Source organism: Stegostoma tigrinum, chromosome 26, assembly GCF_030684315.1.
Source record: "Stegostoma tigrinum isolate sSteTig4 chromosome 26, sSteTig4.hap1, whole genome shotgun sequence".
In the NCBI taxonomy this organism is placed as follows: Eukaryota; Metazoa; Chordata; class Chondrichthyes; order Orectolobiformes; family Stegostomatidae; genus Stegostoma; species Stegostoma tigrinum.
The window spans coordinates 47,008,679-47,030,351 of NC_081379.1; the positions used below are offsets into that span (position 1 = coordinate 47,008,679).

Sequence of the window (21,673 nt, forward strand, 5' to 3'; positions counted from 1 at the left end):
ATGAATGTAAGGAGTAGAAGCAAGAGTAGGCCATTCAGCCCTTTAATCCTTCCATTCAATGAGATTTTGGCTCATTATCTGTTTAATACCGTACTCCTGCTCTATCTCCATTTATTATTGAAGTTTTTAATGTGTAGAAATCTATGAACTTCCACGTCCCTTTGTGGAGAGGATTCCAAAGATTCATCCCCCTCTAGTCAAGTCCGTACTGGTCTCAGTCTTAAATGGCCTATCCTATATTCTGCGACAGTCTCCCCGGTTCTAAACCCCACATCCTTCCTGTGTTGGCCCTGTTGATCCCCGTAAGACCTTTGCTTGTTTTGAACGAGATCACCTCTCATTCTTCGGAACTGTGGAGAACATGAGTCCCTGCTCACGAGAGTGTTGGAACAGAAACAATTGATGCTTTCAAAAAGAAATTGGATGGACAATTGAAGCAAATAAAAGGAGGAAGCAGATTCAGTGTGAACTATCAAAAGGAAGCATTTGAAAGGGAATATCTGCAGGATAATGAAGGAAGAACTGGGATGAATTGCTGATTTGGGCATAGTGGGGCTCCTATTGTGCTATACACAGTGTAGGGATATAGGGTAGGTTGTTTAGAACTGAGATCAAAATTTCTTTATCCAGAGAGTGATGAGACTAAAAAATTCTCTGCTGCAGAAAGCAGTTGAGGTCAAATCAAAAGGAAGGAGTTGGATACAGTCTGAGGCCTAAAGGGATCAAAGGGTATGGGGAGAAAGTGGGATTGGGAGGCTGAGTTGAATGATCAGCCATGGATCGGGGTGAATGACTTCCTCCTCCTCGTATGATTTAAAGATTTTTCTCAATCTGCTCCTTCCTTGGGCTAGCACTCCCTCAGAGGTGTATCACCTTCAAAACAGGGAATCCTCTCTGGTTGACATGAGGCCAGGTTTAATTCTGTTGATCCCAGGATGTGCTGGCTGTAGTAAATTTTCATGGTCAGGTTCATTGACGGGCACCCAAGCTCCTGCTGAATAAAGCAGCAGCATGAGGCTGTGCAGTAGCCTGGCCTGAAGCCCTTTGGCTGAAGATGGAGAAACATTTTAGGATAGGTTTCCCTGCCTCTTAGGTGACCTTGTTTAATTGTACTGGGTGCAGATTTGTTCAGGCTCCCCTGTCACATCTCTGCTGAAGTGGAAAACTTTGGCACATTGAGTAGATTTCTCCCTTAAATCACCTAGAAATATTAGTGATTGCTGCCCTGGGAGTCTCGCTGAACCCTGATCCATCTCCATTCCTACCCTTTAAGCAGACAGGAAGGTCATCTTGGTATCAATTTTAAGGATGAGGTCTTAGCTTCAGTATGTTTCCCACTGGAGGTCAGTTTCTGATGCAGAATTAGACCTGGCTCCTGCTTCCCACATCCGTATCAAATATCCAGGGCAAGGCATTTCAACTCATTTACACAAAAAAACAAGTATTCGCCCCATCACCAATGTTTCTGCCATTAGAAACAGTTTTTCTCAACTGGCAAAACCCTCTCTGGATTTTGAACTGCCTTAAATCCTCTAACTTTTCCACGAATCAAGACCAATCCCAGCCTCTCCACAGAGCTGCATTCCATCATTCCTGCACCATTTAATAAATCTCTTCAAGGCTGTGACAGCCTTCTCAAATAACCATACCCAAAAATGAACACTTCCTTCATCTAAGAGCTCAATCAAGTTTGTCACAATGATTTTCCTATCTTAAGAAAAAAAGACTTCAGTTTAATTTATGACTCCATACGCTTCCAAATGATAAGTTATTTGTCACTTTTTTAAAAACGTTTTTTCATGGGCTGTATGTGTTGCCAGAATTTATTGGCCGTCTAATTTCAATAGAGAAGATGGTGGTGAGTTTCTTGAACCGTTGCATTCCATTTGGTGTAGGCAGGCCCACAGTGCTGTTAGGGAGAGAGTTCCAGGGTCGGACTCAGTGATTGAAGGAACGGTGATATGTTTCAAAGTCAGGATAATGTGTGGCTTGGGGAGGAGCTTGGCAGAGTTGCCAAGTATCCGCTGCCCTTAGGATTGAGGCCACAGGTTTGGACAGAGCTGTTAAAGGAGATTTAGTGAGGAGCAGAATAGTTTGCTCAGCTTGGCTTCTGCCAGGCCCCCTCACCCCTTGTAAAAGCCAAATACTGCGGTTGCTGGAAATCTGGAATAAATACAGAAAGTGCTGGAGAAACCCAGCAGGTCTGGTAGCATCAGTGAAGACTGAGACAAACACAATTAATGTTTCTGGTCCGGAATGACTCCTGGTTGGAACTGTTTCTGGCATCTCGGGAAAAGGCCAAGTAGGATTGTACACTCAGCCCTTGTAGCTGTAGATTGTTGTGTATGCTTCAGCTTTATTCTTTACACTGATGTGCTAGATCCCCCCATTATTGAGGGTGGAGATATTTGTGAGACCACCTCCAATGTTTAATTGTCCACCACCATTCATGACTGGATGTGGCAGGATTGCAGAGCTTAGATCTGATCTGTTGGTTGTGGAATTGCTTAGTCCTGTCTATCACTTGTTACTTGTACTGTTTGGCATACAAGTTGTCCCAAATTGCAGCTTTACCAGATTGACGCCTCATTTTCAGGTATGCCTGGTGTGGCTCCTGGCAGGTTCTTGTGCCCCCTTCATTGAGCCTGGCTGATTGCCTCGTTTGATGGTAATGGTAGAGTGGGGGAATTAGAATCACAGAGTCATACAGCATGGAAACAGACCCTTTGGTCCAACCAGTCCATGCAGACCATGTTCCCAAACTAAACTAGTTCCATCTGCCTGTGTCTGGCGCACATCCCTCCGAACCGTTCCTATTCATGATCTTCATAAACATTGTAACTGTGCGTGCATCCACCACTTCCTCTGGCAGTTCATTCCACACATGAAACTGTCCTATGTAAGCAAGTTGTCTCTAATGTTCTTATTGAGTCTTTCACCTCTCACCTTCAAAATATTCCCCCGTCTTAGGGGAAAGACCTTTGCTATTCATCTTTATCTATATCCCTCATGATTTTACCACCCCTCAACCTCCTACACTCCAGTGAAAGAAATCCAGCCTAATTTTATAGTTTAAACCCTACATTCCCAGCAACATCCCGGTAAATCTCTTCTGAACTCTCTCCAGTTTAATAATATTCTTCCCTATAACGGGGTGACCAGAACTGCGCAGAATACAGCAGAAGAGACCTCTGCAATGCCCTGTACAATGTCAACATGACGTCCCAATTCCTATGCTCGTGGTCTGAGCAATAAAGACAAGCACACTAAATGCCTTCTTAACCACCACTGTCTACATGTTATGCAAATTTCAAAAAATTATGTACCTGAACCCCTAGGTCTCTCAGTTCTGCCACACTGCCTGGGGCCCTACCATTTTAATTGTATAAGTCCTGGCCTTGCTTGTTTTACCAAACTGCAATACCTCACATTTAGCCCAAATTAAACTTGATTTGCCACCCTGCAGCATATTGACCCAACTGATGATAATCTCTTTTGTAATATTAGATAACCTTCTTCAATGTCCACTGAGAATACAGATTCTGTGGGCCATCAGCAGCAGATGAATCTCCTGGAGACCCAGTTTTGAGTTGCTAGATCTGTTCAAAGTCTGTCCCACATCACGTTGGAGGGTATTCTCAGTGTGAAGGGAGGACTTCGCCTCCACAAGGACTGTGAGGTAGTCACTCCTACCAATACTGTCATGGACAGATGCATTTGTGACATTTCCCCTTTTGGTTCCCTTACTACCTGCTGCAGGACCGGTCTACTGGCCAGTCGTGCTGGTGGACATTAAAATTCCCCATCCAGAATACATTCTGCACCCTTGCCACCTTCCATGCTTCAATATTGTTCAACGTGGAGAAGCATTGATTCTCTAGCCAAGGGAGGACAGTACATGGTAATCAGCAGGAGATTTCCTTGGCCATGTTTGATCTGACACCATGAGATTGCATGGAGTCTGGAGTCAATGTTGACGACTCCTGACCATATACCACTGTGCTACCACTTCTGCCTGATCTGTCCTGACAGTGGGACAGGACATGTCCAGGGATGGTGATGGTGGTGTCTGAGACACTGTAAGGTATGATTCCATGAGTGTAACTGTGTAGCTTGACTAGTCGGTGAGACAGCTGTCCCAGATTTGGTACAAGCCTCCAGCTGTTGATAAAAAGCACATTGCAGGGTTTACAGAGGTAAGTTTGCCACCGTTGTTTATGTTCCCTAGTTGTTCATCTTGTTAGCGACCTCTTAGCAGTTTGATACGACTGAATTGACTTGCTAGGCCATTTCAGAGGGCAGGTGAGCATCACCTGCATTGCTGTGGGTCTGGAGTTACTTGTAGGTCAGACCAGGTGAGGACCTCTACAGCAGTTTACAGTGGTTACATGGTCCCCATGAGTACACTACACCTCAGTCTCGATGAAGGCATGGCCCAAGGCTGCACTGTAATGGGCTGCTCTTGTTTCTTCCTGTAGGCTGTTCGCAAAGAGCAAACCAAGGACAGAGTGACTCAGTGGACTCTCTCAGACTGCCATTCACTAATGTGGTAGGAGGGGAAGGTGAGAGATCTAAGCAGACTTTGACTCTGACTTCTGTCTGCAGTGCATCGGCAAGCAATGTGTGGCCAAGTGGACATTCTTTCCCAAGCAAAGTCACGGAGAAGCACCAGGTATTAACTTTATCCTTCAAATCTGCCTTCCTGGAGTCTGAGAATAAGCAGCAGAGTCTGACTGGGTAGCACTTTAGATCTGTGGGAGGGACTTGCACCACCCAGAATGTCAGGAAGCCAGTGTCCACCATCTGGTGAGGAGGCTTCATGGAGGGAAAACGAGTGAACACTGAACAGCATTCTTTCGGGAATACTGGAGGAGGCGGTACTACAGTGGTAATATCAAGGCAGAGACCAGGCTGCTCTTGTGGGGACACCAAATCCCATCATGGCAGCTGGTGACATTTCATTACAATTAAGAAATCTGAAATAAAAAGCTAGACACAGGCACAGTGATCATTAAATTATAATCTGTTGATGTAGAAAACCATCTGGTGTCCTTGAGGAAAGAAAGTCCACTCTCCATTCCTGGTCTGGCCTAACTCCAGACCCACAGCAATGCGGTTGACTCTTAACCACCCTCTGAAGTGGCTGAGCAGAACACTCAGTTCAAGGGCAATTAGGGAGAGGAATCAAATGATGGTCATGTCAGTGAAACCCACACCCCACAAATAGAGCAAATAAAACCCTGAAGCTGTGCAGAACATCGACCACCACTGTCTGTTTGGAAAGGATAAGCAATATCCCTCTGGAACGGGTAGTGACCATGGGCTGCAGTAGCTTCCGAGATAGCCAGCAGACTGTTCACCTACAGCTCATTGGAATTTCATCCGTAGGGGCTGAAACGGATGGGGGACCATCTTGCGTGCCCCCAGATGGTCCAGCAAGGTGGTTCTTTCTCAAAGTGGCTACACCCTCACCCAGGCCAGCCAGGCAGTACCTGAGAGTAAGAAGACAGTGCCACTTGTGGCTTGGAACCAGTCGCCAGAGACCTGTTAGGTCCTTCTGCAACCAGTGAGTCACAGCCATGACCTTGTTTGTTATTGCTCAGAGACCACTTCAGCCAAGCGCAAGGTTCACAATTAAACCAATCAGCAAGGTCAACCAGGGGGCAAGTATAGATAAGCCCAGTTTTCTGTGACTTGAATAATACTGACCCCCTTTTTCCCTCTTTGCTGTTGCAGGGCTGCCTCCTCCTGGTGAGAATGTGGCTTTATGTTTAATGCATAGTGCACAAACTACCAACCCTGAAAACGGAGCACTGCCCATTGTGGAGCTGATATATGAATGGAGGCTGGTCTGTGAGAATAGGTGTTCCCCATCTCTCACTTCAATGTTGATGGTCTTAATGCCAATCTGTTGGGAAGATGTTTTCCTAACCTCCACAGCAGGAATCTGTTGTGTCTGTCATGATCTCTGGATGTGTCAAGATAATTAGCACCAGTGTTTTATGCCTGAGGAATAGTTACCATTGCAGCCAAATTTTTCAGGGCAGGCTCCCATAAATAGCCATGTGGTGGTAATCAGAAACTGTTTTTTGAGATTTTCCTGACCTACAAATCTTAGCCTGCAGGAGATCAGAGCCAGCCTCCCTATTTTGATTTGAAATAGTGCCATGGGATATTTCCTCTCCATCTGAGAGGGCAGATAGGATCTCATGTTTGGTGTCAGCACTGGACTGTCAGTTTTGATTGTGTGCTCAAGTTTCCAGAGTGGGCCTTGAAACCATGACCTTGTAAGAGTATCACCTTTTGAGCTAAATTGGAGCCTAGTCTCTGTTAATGGAACAAGACTGAGTAAAGCAGCTGAATAGAGCCCTGGCCCCTCCACTGGAATTTACTGCACTGCTGGAAGGGGAACAAAAACTCCTAAATGAGTGATAAGCTGGAAATACTGGTTATTGAGGGCAACTCATTCTGTCTGAAACTGAACTCATTTTCTTTATCTGCAGAAAGTTTCAGATAAAAGGCGGAAAAAACGATCACAGTCACCAGAGGATGAGAAAGTGGCAAAGACCAAAAAACAGTGCCTGCACTCTGAACATAATTATAGCGTGAAGCCTGCATCTGACTGCCAACCCGGACTCCTAGTCCAGAGCAACATGGACGGGACTATGCCAAACATTTCCTTTGAAATAGAAAAGGAACCCTGGCAACTGCCAACAGGTCAGGATGCAAGATGTCAGTGTTTCACTGTGACACAAGGATTGTAAAGCGCATTCAGCTCACAGTCTAAACTATGCAAATCATGTAGTGTTCAAGTGCACAGTTTCAAAGGAGGTCCCAAAATCACAAGAATTGAGTATCGAAGGCAGATGCAGTATGAGATTGGATTAAGAGTAAAGCTGCCTCTGTGCTCTGAAACTCAAAGTAGAGGTCCCTCAATCGATACTGTCCCCATCAGACACTCCCAGGACAAGTGCAGAATGAGATTATATGCAGAGAAAAGCTCCTTCCATACTGTCCTCATGAAACACCCCCAAGACACATGCAGAACAGGAGTAGTTAGAGAGAAAAGCTCCTTCCATACTGTCCTCATGAAACACCCCCAAGACACATGCAGAACAGGAGTAGTTAGAGAGAAAAGCTCCTTTCATACTGTCCCCATCAAATACTCCCAGGACAATGGGGTTAGATATAGCGTAATACTTCATCTAGAAAATTAACATCAGATGCTTCCTGGAGATGTTTGATAAGCAGAAATGCACGGGCATACACATCCGTAAACCATTTATAGGATATGTTTTTATTTGTTTTGGAAAAGGTGAAGTCTGAGATATTTTACAATGAAATGTTGGGAGAAGAGATTTATAGAGCCAATGTTTTTTGCTTTGGGAAGAAGAGAATAACTAGTGGTCATCAATATAAGATAGTCACCAAGAAGTCCAAACCTTCTGAGACATAGACAGAATCTTTACCAAAAGAGTGGTGAGAATGTGGAACTCTGTACCACAGGAATTGCTTGAAGTGAATAGTATGAAGATGTTTAAGGGGAAGCTAGACAAGTGTATGAAGGGGAATAAAATACGAAGTTGAGGATAGATGGGAGAAGTTGCACATCAAATCAGAAAGGACTGGTTAGGCTGAATGGCTTGTTTCTGTGCGATGTTGGTGCATTGAGTTAAACAGAAATCACAGTCACTTGTGGATGTAGTGAGATTCAATATTTGCATCTGCTAGCTTGTCTCTTATTGAAGTAACATCCTTGTCCATTTGCAGGGCCCTTATGGGATCTTTCAGTGTTAGTGCAGTTTCAGTCAATCTGCATGATGACTAATATCTTTCCAGCCTGTGGGAGAGAGAAACAGTTAATTTTTCACATCAGTGACCCTTTGTCAGAAGTGGCAGAAATTACATACTTTAACAGCATTAAGCAAAGTACAATGGCAGGGAGAAGGGGTGGGAACCATCAAATGGGAACTTCTGTGGAAGGAAATGACAAGTGGAGATGAAATGAGACAAGTACTGGAAACAGGTGGTGTGTGGAAGAAGGCACACAACAGACTATTGCCATCAAAAACAGCAGAAGCTGGTTTGAAGTTGTTGAGGTGAATGTTGCATCTGGAAAGCCTAACGTGCCAAATTGGAAGATGAGGTGCTCCTCCTCAGGTTTACACTGAGCTTACTTGGAGCACAGTAGCAGGCCGAGGAGACGGATCTTTGAGTGGAGTAGAGAATCTAAAATAATGAGACTGCAACTGAGCAGAGAGATGCTGCAGACTTTTCAGAAGCAGTTCTCGTGACCTGCGATTAGTCTTCCCCAAGTTGAGCAGCAAACACAGTTCACCAGGTTAAAAGGAGTACAAGTCAACCATGGTTTCACCTGCAATTTGTAACGAAGTGAGTGGATTGCCTCCCTGGGAGAGGTGGTGTACGGGTAATGTTACTAAACTCGGAATCCAGAGAGACATCGGTTCAAATCCCACCACCACGATGATTGATTAATAAGTCCGGAATCCAAAACTAGTCTGAGTTATGGTGACTATTACTCAATCGTCAACTCGAGAGAACCCAATGGGTCCTTCAGGGAAAGAAATCTGCCAATCTTACACACACTGCCAATACGTGACTCCTGACCCATAGTAAACTCAGTTCAAGGGGAATTAGGAACAGGCAACAAATTCTGACACTGAGACAAGCTGCGGAGTGACACCCACAATCCAAGACAAAATAAAAAGTGTTTGGAACTTTGAATCATGAGAAGCACTTAAACAGTAACAAATAATATTTGGGATAACACAGTGTGGAGCTGGAGGAACACAGCAGGCCATGGGAAGCCCCATTTCTGAAGAAGGGTTCTGACCCAAAACGTCAACTTTCCTGTTCCTCTGTTGCCTCGCCTGCTTGTTCCTCCAGCACCGCATTGTGTAATCTCTGACTTCAGCATCTGCAGTTCTTGCTATCTGCAAATTATATTTGTTTGTGATTGTTCAAAGGCCTTTCAAACTTTTAATATGTAATCTTGCATTAAACCTAGTGGGCAGGAATGGTTGCTGGATGTTCCAGGGTTTAGAACATTTAAAAAGAATAGGGAAGGGGGAAAAAGAGGAGGGGGTGTAGCACTACTAATCAGAGAGGGTATCACAGCTACAGAAGCTTCCTTTGTCGAGGAAGATCTGCCTACTGAGTCAGTGTGGGTGGAAATTAGGAACAGCAAGGGAGTAGTCACCTCGTTAGGGGTTTACTACAGGCCCCCCAATAGCAGCAGGGAGATTGAAGAAAGCATAGGTCGACAGATTTTGGAAAAGTGTGGACGTAGTAGGGTTGTTGTAATGGGTGACTTTAACTTTCCTAATATTGATTGGAACCTCCTTCGAGCAGAAGATTTGAATGGAGCTGTTTTTGTAAGGTGTGTTCAGGAGGGTTTCCTAACGCAGTACGTTGACAGGCCGACGAGGGGAGAGGCCATTCTAGACTTGGTGCTCGGAAACGAGCCGGGGCAGGTATCAGATCTTGTGGTGGGAGAGCATTTTGGTGATAGTGACCATAACTGCCTCACATTCTACATAGCTATGGAGAAGGAGAGGATTAGGCAAAATGGGAGGATATTTAATTGGGGAAGAGGAAACTATGATGCGATTAGACATGATTTAGGAAGCATGGACTGGGAGCAGTTGTTCCATGGTAAGGGAGCTATAGACATGTGGAGACGGTTTGAGGAACAGTTGTTGGGAGTGATGAGTAAATATGTCCCTCTGAGACAGGCAAGAAGGGGTAAGATTAAGGAACCTTGGATGACGAGAGCGGTGGAGCTTCTCGTGAAAAGGAAGAAGGTAGCTTACATAAGGTGGAGGAAGCTAGGGTCAAGTTCAGCTAGAGAGGATTACATGCAGGCAAGGAAGGAGCTCAAAAATGGTCTGAGGAGAGCCAGGAGGGGACACGAGAAAGGCTTGGCAGAAGGAATCCGGGAAAACACAAAGGCATTTTACACTTACGTGAGGAATAAGAGAATGATCAAAGAAAGAGTAGGGCCGATCAGGGATAGCATAGCGAACTTGTGTGTGGAGCCTGAGGAGGTAGGGGAAGCCCTAAATGAGTTTTTTTGCTTCTGTCTTTACGAAAGAAACGAACTTTGTAGTGAATGAAACCTTTGAAGAGCAGGTGTGCATGCTGGAATGGATAGAGATAGACGAAGCTGATGTGCTGAAAATTTTGTCAAACATTAAGATTGACAAGTCGCCAGGCCCGGATCAGATTTGTCCTCGGCTGCTTTGGGAAGCGAGAAATGCAATTGCTTCGCCACTTGCGAAGATCTTTGCATCCTCGCTCTCCACTGGAGTCGTACCTGAGGACTGGAGAGAGGCAAATGTAATTCCTCTCTTCAAGAAAGGAAATAGGGAAATCCCCGGCAATTATAGACCGGTAAGTCTCACGTCTGTCGTCTGCAAGGTGTTAGAAAGAATTCTGAGGGATAAGATTTATGACCATCTGGAAGAGCATGGCTTGATCAAATACAGTCAACACGGCTTTGTGAGGGGTAGGTCATGCCTTACAAACCTTATCGAGTTTTTTGAGGATGTGACTAGAAAGATTGATGAGGGTCGAGCTGTGGATGTGGTGTATATGGACTTCAGTAAGGCATTTGATAAGGTTCCCCATGGTAGGCTCATTCAAGTCAGAAGGAATGGGATACAGGGGAACTTAGCTGCTTGGATACAGAATTGGCTGGCCAACAGAAGACAGCGAGTGGTAGTAGAAGGAAAATATTCTGCCTGGAAGTCAGTGGTGAGTGGAGTTCCACAGGGCTCTGTCCTTGGGCCTCTACTGTTTGTAATTTTTATTAATGACTTGGACGAGGGAATTGAAGGATGGGTCAGCAAGTTTGCAGACGACACAAAGGTTGGAGGTGTCGTTGACAGTGTAGAGGGCTGTTGTAGGCTGCAGCGGGACATTGACAGGATGCAGAGATGGGCTGAGAGGTGGCACTTGGAGTTCAACCTGGATAAATGCGAGGTGATGCATTTTGGAAGGTCGAATTTGAAAGCTGAGTACAGGATTAAGGATAGGATTCTTGGCAGCGTGGAGGAACAGAGGGATCTTGGTGTGCAGATACATAGATCCCTTAAAATGGCCACCCAAGTGGACAGGGTTGTTAAGAAAGCATATGGTGTTTTGGCTTTCATTAACGGGGGGATTGAGTTTAAGAGTCGTGAGATCTTGTTGCAGCTCTATAAAACTTTGGTTAGACCGCACTTGGAATACTGCGTCCAGTTCTGGGCGCCCAATTATAGGAAAGATGTGGATGCTTTGGAGAGGGTTCAGAGGAGGTTTACCAGGATGCTGCCTGGACTGGAGGGCTTATCTTATGAAGAGAGGTTGACTGAGCTCGGTCTGTTTTCATTGGAGAAAAGGAGGAGGAGAGGGGACCTAATTGAGGTATACAAGATAATGAGAGGCATAGATAGAGTTGATAGCCAGAGACTATTTCCCAGGGCAGAAATGGCTAGCACGAGGGGTCATAGTTTCAAGCTGGTTGGTGGAAAGTATAGAGGGGATGTCAGAGGCAGGTTCTTTATGCAGAGAGTTGTGAGAGCATGGAATGCGTTGCCAGAGGCAGTTGTGGAAGCAAGGTCATTGGGGTCATTTAAGGGACTGCTGGACATGTATATGGTCACAGAAATTTGAGGGTGCATACATGAGGATCAATGGTCGGCACAACATTGTGGGCTGAAGGGCCTGTTCTGTGCTGTACTGTTCTATGTTCTATATTCTATGTTCTATGTTCTATGCTGCAGTGAAACACTGATCCTGAAGGGTCCACGTGCAGTTAGATCTTTTTTATTCGCTTGTAACAATGTGGGCACCTCATTTATTGCCTGTCCCTGGTTATCTTTGAGATGATGATGGTGAGCTGTCTTCTTAAACTCCTTTTCAGTCCATGTGCTGTAGGGTGATCCACAAGGTCCTTAGGGATGGAATTCCAGGATTTTGATCCAGTGACACTGAAGGAACAGTGATATGTTTCCAAGTTAGGATGGTGAGTGATTTGAAGAGGAACTTGGTGTTCCCATGTATTTGGATGGAAGTGGTTATGGGTTTGGAAGGTGTAGTCTAAGGATTTTTGCAAATTTATGCAGTGCATCTTGTAGATATTGATGCTGCTACTACTGACCATATTGGTGGATGTTGGTAGATATGGTTCCAACAAACAAGCAACTTTCTGCTAGATGGCATCAAGCTGCTTGAGGGTTGAAGCTGCGCTCATCCAGGCAAGTGGGGAGTATTCCATCACATTCCTGAGTTATGCCTTGTGGACAGGTTTTGGGGATTCAGAAGGTGAGTTAGTCACTACAGTATTCCTAGCCTCTGATTTGTTCTTGTAGCCACTCTGTTTACCTGGTGAGTCAAGTTGAGTTTCTGGTCAGTTGATAGGAGGATACAGAGATGGCAAGGCCTTTGGATGCGAAGGTGCGGTGGTTAGATTGCTTTTTGTTGGAGATGATCGTTATCTGGATTTGTGTGACATGAATATTTAATACCACCGGTCAACCCAAGGTTAGATATTATGCATATCTTCTTGCATTTGGACATGAACTGCTTCAGTGGCTGGGGAGTTGTGAATAGTGCATGGTGCAGTCATCAGCAAATATCCCCACTTTTGACCTCATGATGGAGGGAAATTCATTGATAAAGCAGCTGAAGATGGTTGGTCTAGGACACTACCCTAAGGAACTCCTACAAAGATGTCCTGGAGCTAAGGTGACTGACCTCCAAAGTGACCACAGCTATCTTCCTATGTGTCAGGTTTGACTCCAACCAGTGGAGAGTTTTCCCCTGATACTCATTGATTCCAATTATGCTAAGGCCTCAGTGGTGAGTAAGTTATTGGACAGGATTCTGAAAGATAGGGTTTACAAGCATTTGGAGAGACAAGAATGATTAGGCATAGCCAACATGACTTTACGCATGGGAAATTGTGTGTCTCAAATTTGATTGAATTATTTGAGAACATAACCTAGAAGGAATGTGAGGGTAGAGTGGTAGACCTTGCCTACATGGACATTAGTAAAGCCTTTGACAGGATTTGACATGGTAGACTGGTTAGTAAAGTTAGGTCACATGGGATTCAGGGAGAGCTCGCCAGTTAGATACAAATTGGCTTGATGATAAGAGACAAAAGATGGCTTGTTTTTTGGACGGTGACCAGCGGTGTTCCACTGGGGTTGATGCTTGGTCCACTGTTTTATTATTTATATAAATAAATTGGATGAAAATTCAGGAAGCATGGTTAGCAAGTTTGCAGTTTACATCCACACATTGGTGTTAAAGTGGACAATGAAGCAAGTCATTTAAAATTAAAAAGGGATCTTGATCATTTGGCCAGTGGGCCGAGGAGTGGTAGATGGAATCTAATTTGGATAGTGGTGCATTTTGGTAAGACTAAGAAGGGAAGGACTTAGATAGTTAATGGTAGGGCAGTCGGATAGAGAGACCAGGGGCTTCAGGGAAGTAGTTCTTTGAAAACTGTGTCATAGATGGACAGTTGTGGTAAAGAGGGTGTTTGGTGTGCTTGCCTTCAATGCTCAGACCATAGAGTGTGGGAGTTGGGACATCATGCTGCGATTGTACAGGAGATTGGTGAGGCTACTTTGAGAGTACTGCGTGCAGTCCTGATCATACCACCATAGGTGGGATATTGTTAAATTGGAGAGGGTGTAGAAAAGATTTACAAGGATGTTACCGGGACTGGAGTGTTTGAGCAATAAGGAGAGGCTGGATAAGCTGGGACTTTTTCACTGGAGTATAGGATGCTGAAAAAGAGACCTTTAGAGGTTTATAAAATCATGTGTATAGATAAAGTCAAAAGCAAAAGTTTTTTTCCCTAGGGTAGGGAGTTCAAAACCAGGGGGCATATTTTTGGGGATTTAAAAGATCTAAAAGGGACTTGAGGAGCAACTTTTTCCCCGCACTTCCAGTCAACCAGCATTACCTGTGACCCAGGAATGCAGGCAAGCACACTAAAACAGCACCTAAATCAGTTCTTTAATGGCACCTGAAGTCAATGTTCCAAATAGATGCTGCTTGTTCCCAAATTCCAAGTGTGCTCCAGCCAAATGCCAATCCTGGATTAGGGTAGTTTTAAAAAGAAATAAGGTGAGTTTTTAAAAGTAAACACTTGAGACATATTTACAGTCTTGGATTGACGGACTTTTGATATCATTTGATTATAAGCCATGATATATAGAACATATTCACTGTTAAATTGAGCGAGTAAAATGCGGAACAAGCAAAGCTAACACTGGAAACACAGCCTTTCCTGGAAGCTGACACTTTATTATCTTCACACAGAAAAAAGGATAAAAATATCACCTGAAAGCAGTGAGGACAACAGGGGCCCTAGTGAGGTAAGAGTTTCCTCAGCACATGTTGTAACTATTTGCATGACAGAAGAGACCTGCATAAGGCAGTATGAGTGGTATCAGTTTGTGGCTTTGTGGGTATCACTGTGAGCCTTGTGTAAGAGTACTCTTGGATAGAGCCCCACTTCAGAATTTGTTGGCCACGGAAGAACTAAGCCACTGTGGAGACAAGACAGTGTGCCCTGGAGCTGGCTCCTGGCCTGAGTAAATGGGAAGGGTTAACAGCAAGTTGGGACATCCAGCTGGAAAACTACCTACCAACTCTCAACAAATGAAACCGGTAAAGGGGTGGCCCAGCAGCATTGTGGTCTCTCCGTGTAACCTGGGTGAAGATGAAAGAGAAGGGAGAAGAGAGAAATTGGTAATATCAATATTCTCTGTCTTTTTCAGGGCATATTTTCCCATCTGTCTGCAATGCACAGAGAGGCATCTACAGCTAGTGAGAACAATTTGTCATCTGTTCATTGCTTGGAGCCAAATGATTTGAATCTAAGCATTGGAGATCGGAATCAAGATAAAGCAACTCAAATTCACCTCAGTCTGGAAATGGGGGGGAGTCCACTGGTGTTTTTCCAACTGCAGACCACAGGAACAGGTGAGAACGTTGATAATGTCCATTTTTCCCTTTCTTTCCTTATTGTGAGCACTTTTGCTGGTTGATGTTCTGGATTGCAGTACTTAGAAGTCAGAGTTAATCAGGGTTCTGCTTAGAGTCATAGAATCCTACAGCACGGGGAACAGGCCCTTCTACCCAAACTGGTTCATGCTGACCAAAATGTACACCCACTCTACCCCCATGTCTTTCTGAACCTTTTCTATCCAGGTGTTCGTCCAAATGCCTTTTAAAAGTTATGTACTCTCCTCAACTGCTTCTGCTGGCAGCTTATTCCATATGTGTACCATCCTATATGTTTTACAAAAAAGCATATTGAAGTTATTCAGATGTATGGCTAATGGGTGAATGTAAGAACAGTAATGGCCTGTTTAGATACTGTAAAACTCTTCCCATGCTGTGCCCATCAGAGACACCCTAGACAAGCACAGCCTGAAGGTAGATAAGGTAAAGCTTTCTCTACAGCAGAATTGTAGCTACTGAATTAGTGGTGTCACTAACGCACAATATGTTATTTATGATTTGTTGTAGGAAGCGGTGATATTATTCAGCTGTCAGCAGTGAGTGGTGAGAAGACCTTTGACAAGTATATCCTGCCCAGGGAACCTGTGTCAGCAGGAGCTACAAACATCTCTGGAATACAGGTCACGGATGGAGTCTGGTACCTAAGAGGAGAACCTCAAACAACCTGCAGTATCCGGGACGCTATGACAGGGTTCCTTCAGTTCCTGCAGTCACTGGGGAGGTCTCTGTTAGCAGGCCACAACATTTGGGTCCGTGATTGTCAAGTCATTTACAAGGCATGGGAGGACCTCTTCATGAAAGATCAATTCGCCAGATGTGTGACTGGGTTCTTGGATATGTTATGGCTGGCCAGGTATCTTGTCCCCAGGTCAAAGGTCAAGAGCTATAAATTGAAGAATTTAGTCACAGCCTGTGTTCAGGAATCATTTATTTCTGAAGGGTCTCTGAGCAATGCGAGGGCCATACAGGAGCTGTATTCTGTTCTAAAACCTACGCCAGGGCAAATTCGCAAGAGTCAGTTTACACTCTCTCAGCTCGAGTGCAGAATATCACTGCAACCTCTCTTTGATCAGCAAATGATATCCCGTCTGGTTGTCGATAATTTTGCTTCTGAGGGAATCAGCCTGCATATACTGCAGCTGGCTCATAACAATAACCCGCAGTTTGGACTGCGAGACCTGCTTCGTGGTTATGACAATCTGGGCCTCTTGAACCTGCAGCTGGTTGTAAAACAAATTCGGTCTTATTTCGAGCAACAGAAAGGAAAACGCAGAAACTGTCCGAGTACAATGAGGAGCCTAAAGGTGGAAAAAGAGTGCGTCAGGCAGCTGTGGCAAATGTAATTCCTGTGGGAGGTCACAGTCATTTGATTAGCTGCTTGTTGAATGTAGTAAGTAAGTTCCCGTTAATAGATTGTGGAACTGTACTCTAATCTAAGACCACCTCTCTATCACTCCAGCACTGATCTGAGACTGTTAGATGGTGTGCATGCATGAAGCAGTCCTGTGGTCAATGCCCACTCCTTTAACCTTTGTTCTAGGAACAGTTGTTCAGAGTGTCTGGCCTTGGGGTTAGAAGGTTCAAGCTCACTAATTTCTGCATCCGTGTTCAGGGCAGTGGTGGAGAGAATCAGCCTACATTCCTGCTCTCGGTAGCTATCTTGTGAACTCTGAGGTTGGAGAGTTCATGTTATCCAGACATTGCCTATGGACACACCACTGCATCTGAGCTTTGCTTCAGGTGTTTTGGTAGATCACTGACATTCTGAGCATTAGTCATACTGATCAGTGCACCTACAAGCTCCCTGGACACACTGGGTCACTTGCTTGCTCCACATTCTGCCCTCTTCCAAACCTCCATAGAAACTGAACAATGGGACAACATCAGAGAGGCCCCAGATCTCATCAGAGCCCGAGAGCATGAGCCAAACTGAAGGATCCATTGGCATTGTGACCCTTGTTTCCCTTTCCACATCAGTTAGGGCTCCTGTACAAACTGTTTGGAAAAGGCAGTCAGGCAGCCGTTCCGTGTGTGGACCTTGAGTTGCTGTTGTAGCAAAAGAGGGGGTACAGGATCAGAAAACACAATTACTGCATCCATCTGCAAGGTCTCATTTTAGACAAATATCACAGTCCTCATTTCCTTGGGACATGATACCACTGATTACTGGTAAGTGAAAGTGAAATGGGATCAGTTATGAGGGCGTGTAGTTGGCAAGAGATTGGAGGGCATGAGCACCAGCGTGGAGTTTGCTTGCTCCAGGTAGCTGGAAATCCTTGTTTGCCCGATGTTGGGGATGAGTAACCCTCATTAAATTTTCTTGGAAAAGCTCAAATGCCTAGTTTAAGTCCTCATCTCCTATAATTTATATTTTTGCATTACCGGCACGCCCTCTGTAACCTAAAGGAGCCAACTTGTGTGGGATCTTTCTGGGTGCTATGTGGTCACACAGCTCAGAGGGAACCTTGAGTTGGAGACAGATACGCTGAGTTTCTAGGCAACATTCCACACTCTGTCCAGTTGGTAAAGGCAGACCAAAGTAGAAGGAAGAATAAAATCTTCACTGGGAGACAAGGCCAATTTGTATCTCACCTGGCAGTCTGAGGACCCACCTCAACCACTAGCACCAGCACCAACCCTCTTTCCCCCACTTCCTCCTTTTTACTGAGTGCTGCATCATCTAGGGAGATACTTTGTCCTGACTGAATTTAAGCACAGGAATCTCAGTGTAAGGAGCTGATTTCTGTATGAAACATACCTAGAATACCCTCCAGACTACTGTCCGCAGACAAAGCCTTTCAGGCATTATCTGCCATGTTACCAGTCAAAACACGTGATTGAATCAATTGCGGGTATAGGTGGATCCCACAAAATGACTCTCAGTCACACCAATCTCGGTGTAAAGTGATTGATTAATTTTCTGAAGAAGAGTGCAGACCTGAAACGTCAGCCTTCCTGCTCCTCTGCTGCTTGGCCTGCTGTGTTCATCCAGCTCCACACCTTGTTGGCTCAGACTCTAGCATCGGCAGTTCCTACTGTCTCTGATTAATTCCACCTCTTTTATACTGAGACTGTACCTCTGTATAAATTTGTCACGAGGTTCAAAATAGAAAACTTCAAATTTATGGTTCACAGTTTTTCAAAATAAATCTTTATGACATTTTATGCAAGTATTTCAATGCTCATTTTATTTCTAATTTGGGCCATTGGGAGCACTAACTTGTTATAAGTTTGTAATTCAGGGAAGGTGCTGTTTATAGGCCACTGTTTCCTTTCCCTCTTATTCAGTGATCATGCTGGGAATAAATATTCTGCTGTGTTCTGTTGATTTTATGCCAATGATTTTTGGAGCATTCTTTCAGTTATTCATGATTTCCAGAGCATGAAAAGCTGCAAAGCTTAGAATTCAAGGCCTTTAGAATGTAAGGGGATGGATTGGAAGGGGCTGCACTTACACATTGACTGCAATGGAGTGCAACCCCAGTGTTTTAATGTATTTGTCCTTAGGATGCGAGTGAAGCAGTTAAGGCCAGTATTTATTGTTGACGTCTAATTGCCTTTGAAGGTAGTGTGAGCTGCCGCCTTGAACTGTTGTAAATGCACTCAGAATGCTGTTAGGATTTTGATCCAGTGACACTGAGGGGAGAGTGATATACTGTAGTCCCAAATCAGGATGGTGAGCGGTTTGGAGGTGAACTTGTAGGTGGTGGTGTTTCTATGCAAGTGCTTCCCTCGACATTCTAGATGTCAAGGTTGTGGGATTGGAAGTTGCTGTTGAAGGTGGCTCCATAAATTAATGCAGTGCACCGAGTAGATGGTACTCAGTGCTATCACTAGTGGTGTTAGGTGTGATGTGGAGGTGCCGGTGTTGGACTGGGGTGGGCAAAGTCAGAAGTCACACAACACCAGGTTATATCTGAGGGAGGGTCACCGGACCTGAAACATTAACTCTGATTTCTCTTCAGAAATGCTGCGAGACCTGCTGAGCTTTTTCAGTAATTTCTATTTTTGTTTCAGATTTACAGCATCCACCCTTCTTTTGGTTTTCACCACATTATATCCAACAGGTTTATTTGAAATCACAAGCTTTCAGAGTTCCACCTGATGAACGAGCAGTGTTATGAAAGCTTGTGATTTCAAATAAACCTGTTGGATTATAGCCTGGTGTTGTGTGATTCCTGATGCTGATCAGGTGGGCTACTTGTCCAGGATGATGTCAATCTATTTCAGTGTTGTTGGAGCTTCACTCATCCAGCCAAATGGGGACTATCTATCACACTCCTGACTTGTGCCTTATTGATGCTAGACCAGCGCTGGGGAAACAGGAGTGAGTTACTCACCGCAGATTGGAAGCTCAGATTGGAGACTGAGGATAGAGTGTGAAAAGGAATGAGTACAACTTGAGAATTTTGTGCAGCTTGGATTTCTCTGGTAATTTTTTTCTCAAGTTATAATTTATAAAATCAGACTCTGACTTAGAGTTTTACAACTGGAAGCTAATTAAAAAAATCTAGCTGAAGAGAAACTGCCTGCCAGTGATGATCTGTTGATCAGTTCATAGTAACCTGAGTTGGTGTTTATTACTGTTGTTTGTAACTAGGGTGAGAGTCATCAGTGCTTCGTGAAATCAGGAAGGTTTTGGAACAACAGAGTGGAGACAGTGAGGACCAAATACAACACAGGAATAAGTGTTAGCTTGGGCATTTGGCTCAGGCAGATAAAGAGGGGGCTATCCTCAATTTTATTTTTCTCTCTGTCTCCAGTAACTGTTGAGTGTATAAAAGCATTCATTAAGTAACCAGTTAAGTGGTTGGTGAGTTTTGAGATTGTGTCCCTCAAAACATTGATAGTAGTTTAAAACAGTACTGGAGCTTGAAGTATTGCTTCAAATTTGTAGCTCATCTATTTAAATGATTTAATACAACAACAGATAACATTGGAATAATATTTCTAACTTGAAGTCTAATTAGTTAAATAAAATAATACAATTGGCAAGGTATGTGATGTGTTGCAGTTGTAGTTTGTGGACAGTAGTGTGACTTAGTGTAGGGAACCCTTCAAGTGTGAGGAGTGAAAAGAAATATGGTTATAGTAGACAGCATTGTTAGGGGGACAGATACTGGTCTCCACAGTTGACAAAATCCAAGTATATGGTACCTGCCACTGCCAGGAACTTGGAGTGTGAGAGGAAGGGCCCAGTTTTCATGATCCACATGGGTATCAGATTAGATTCCCTACAGTGTGGAAATAGGCCCTTCGGCCCAATAAGTCCACACCGCCCCTTTGCAGCATCCCTCCCAGACCCATCAATGGTTTATATACGTAATGGTTTATGCATAGAGAGAGTAACTGTGCTAAGGAGAAAGTTAAAGGCTGGAAACTTATCAAGGGGCTTGGTGGTCTTTATATACACAATATAGACAGAAAAATTTCAGAAAGTTAGTTCATCACGATGACCTTCTCAAGGGCAAGGAGGGATAGAAACAGATTAGATTCCCTTCAGTGTGGGAACAGGCCCTTCGGCCCAACAAGTCCACACCGCCCCTTTGCAGCATCCCTCCCAGACCCAAGCCCTATAACCCACACACCCCTGAACACGACGGGCAATTTAGCATGGCTGATCCACCTAGCCTACACGTCTTTGGACTGTGGGAGGAAACCGGAGCACCCCGAGGAAATCCATGCAGACACGGGGAGAATGTGCAAACTCCACACAGTCAGTCACCCAGGCTGGAACTGAACCTGGGTCCCTGGCACGGTTTATCAATAATCCAGGACTAAGAGACTCTGAGCTTGTGTAGATGCCAGTACTGTAGCTGTACTGGAACAGCTTGGCTAGTGGGAAACCTGGTTTTCTAGTATTGTAACTGGGATATTGTCAGGGTCCATAAACTTGGAGTATCCAGTGCCTCCAGCTATTTCTTGACACAAAATAGAGGAAACTTAATTGGCTGAAAGCTTGCATCTGTGGTACTGGGAACCTCAGGAGAAGACCAAGATGCATCATCCATTCAGCACTGAAAGCTGAAGATTGTTGTAAATGGTTCGGTCTTGCTTTTGCACTGATGTGCTGGACTTTCCCCATAATGGAGGATGTTTATGGAAACACTTCCTCCTCCTGTGAGTTGCTTAATTTTCCATTACCATTCATTACTGGATGTGGCAAAAAACAATAATTCTTGGAAATGAATATATTGTTCATACTGGAGGTCCATTTTGAAGTATACAAGATGGGTTGGACCAGTATGTCTCACTTGCCAGTTATACTGGTTTCTCCTTCTGCATGTGTTGCTTTGATTCACGGGTTGTAGGATCAATTTGCCCTGTCTATTACAGACTGCTTCCGGTGTTTGGCATGTCTTTAGTGTTATGTTGTAGCTTCACCAGGTTAGTAATTCATTTGTAGGTATAACCGATGCCATGCCTGTCCTGCACTTGACATTGCAAATGAGTGTTTGGCCCCTGGCTGACTGTAACTGATATCCCAGAGTGCCGTTAGGAAGGGTTCCTAGTTACTATCTGCAAAGGTAATACAATCAGAGGAGGCTGATCCAATGGTTTCAATCTTGATAACAAAAGTCTCCATAAATTTACTGTATTTATTGTTGCTGTGGGGGAGGGTGAT

General features: G+C 44.4%; 1 protein-coding gene across 6 annotated transcripts in view; it reads left to right on the forward strand.

Moving 5' to 3' along the window:
* Window positions 1-18,491, forward strand: part of LOC125463948 (protein PML-like) — a 40,325-nt gene extending 21,834 nt beyond the window's left edge. For all 6 annotated transcript variants that reach the window (XM_059655158.1, XM_059655159.1, XM_048555763.2 and 3 more), the window contains 5 exons: window positions 4,479-4,672; window positions 6,504-6,717; window positions 14,341-14,396; window positions 14,802-15,006; window positions 15,556-18,491. In XM_059655158.1, the coding sequence (XP_059511141.1) occupies window positions 4,479-4,672; window positions 6,504-6,717; window positions 14,341-14,396; window positions 14,802-15,006; window positions 15,556-16,391 (1,505 nt within the window). In that variant the 3' untranslated portion in view covers window positions 16,392-18,491. The remainder of the gene's footprint in view (window positions 1-4,478; window positions 4,673-6,503; window positions 6,718-14,340; window positions 14,397-14,801; window positions 15,007-15,555) is intronic.
* The last annotated feature ends 3,182 nt before the right edge of the window (window positions 18,492-21,673 follow it).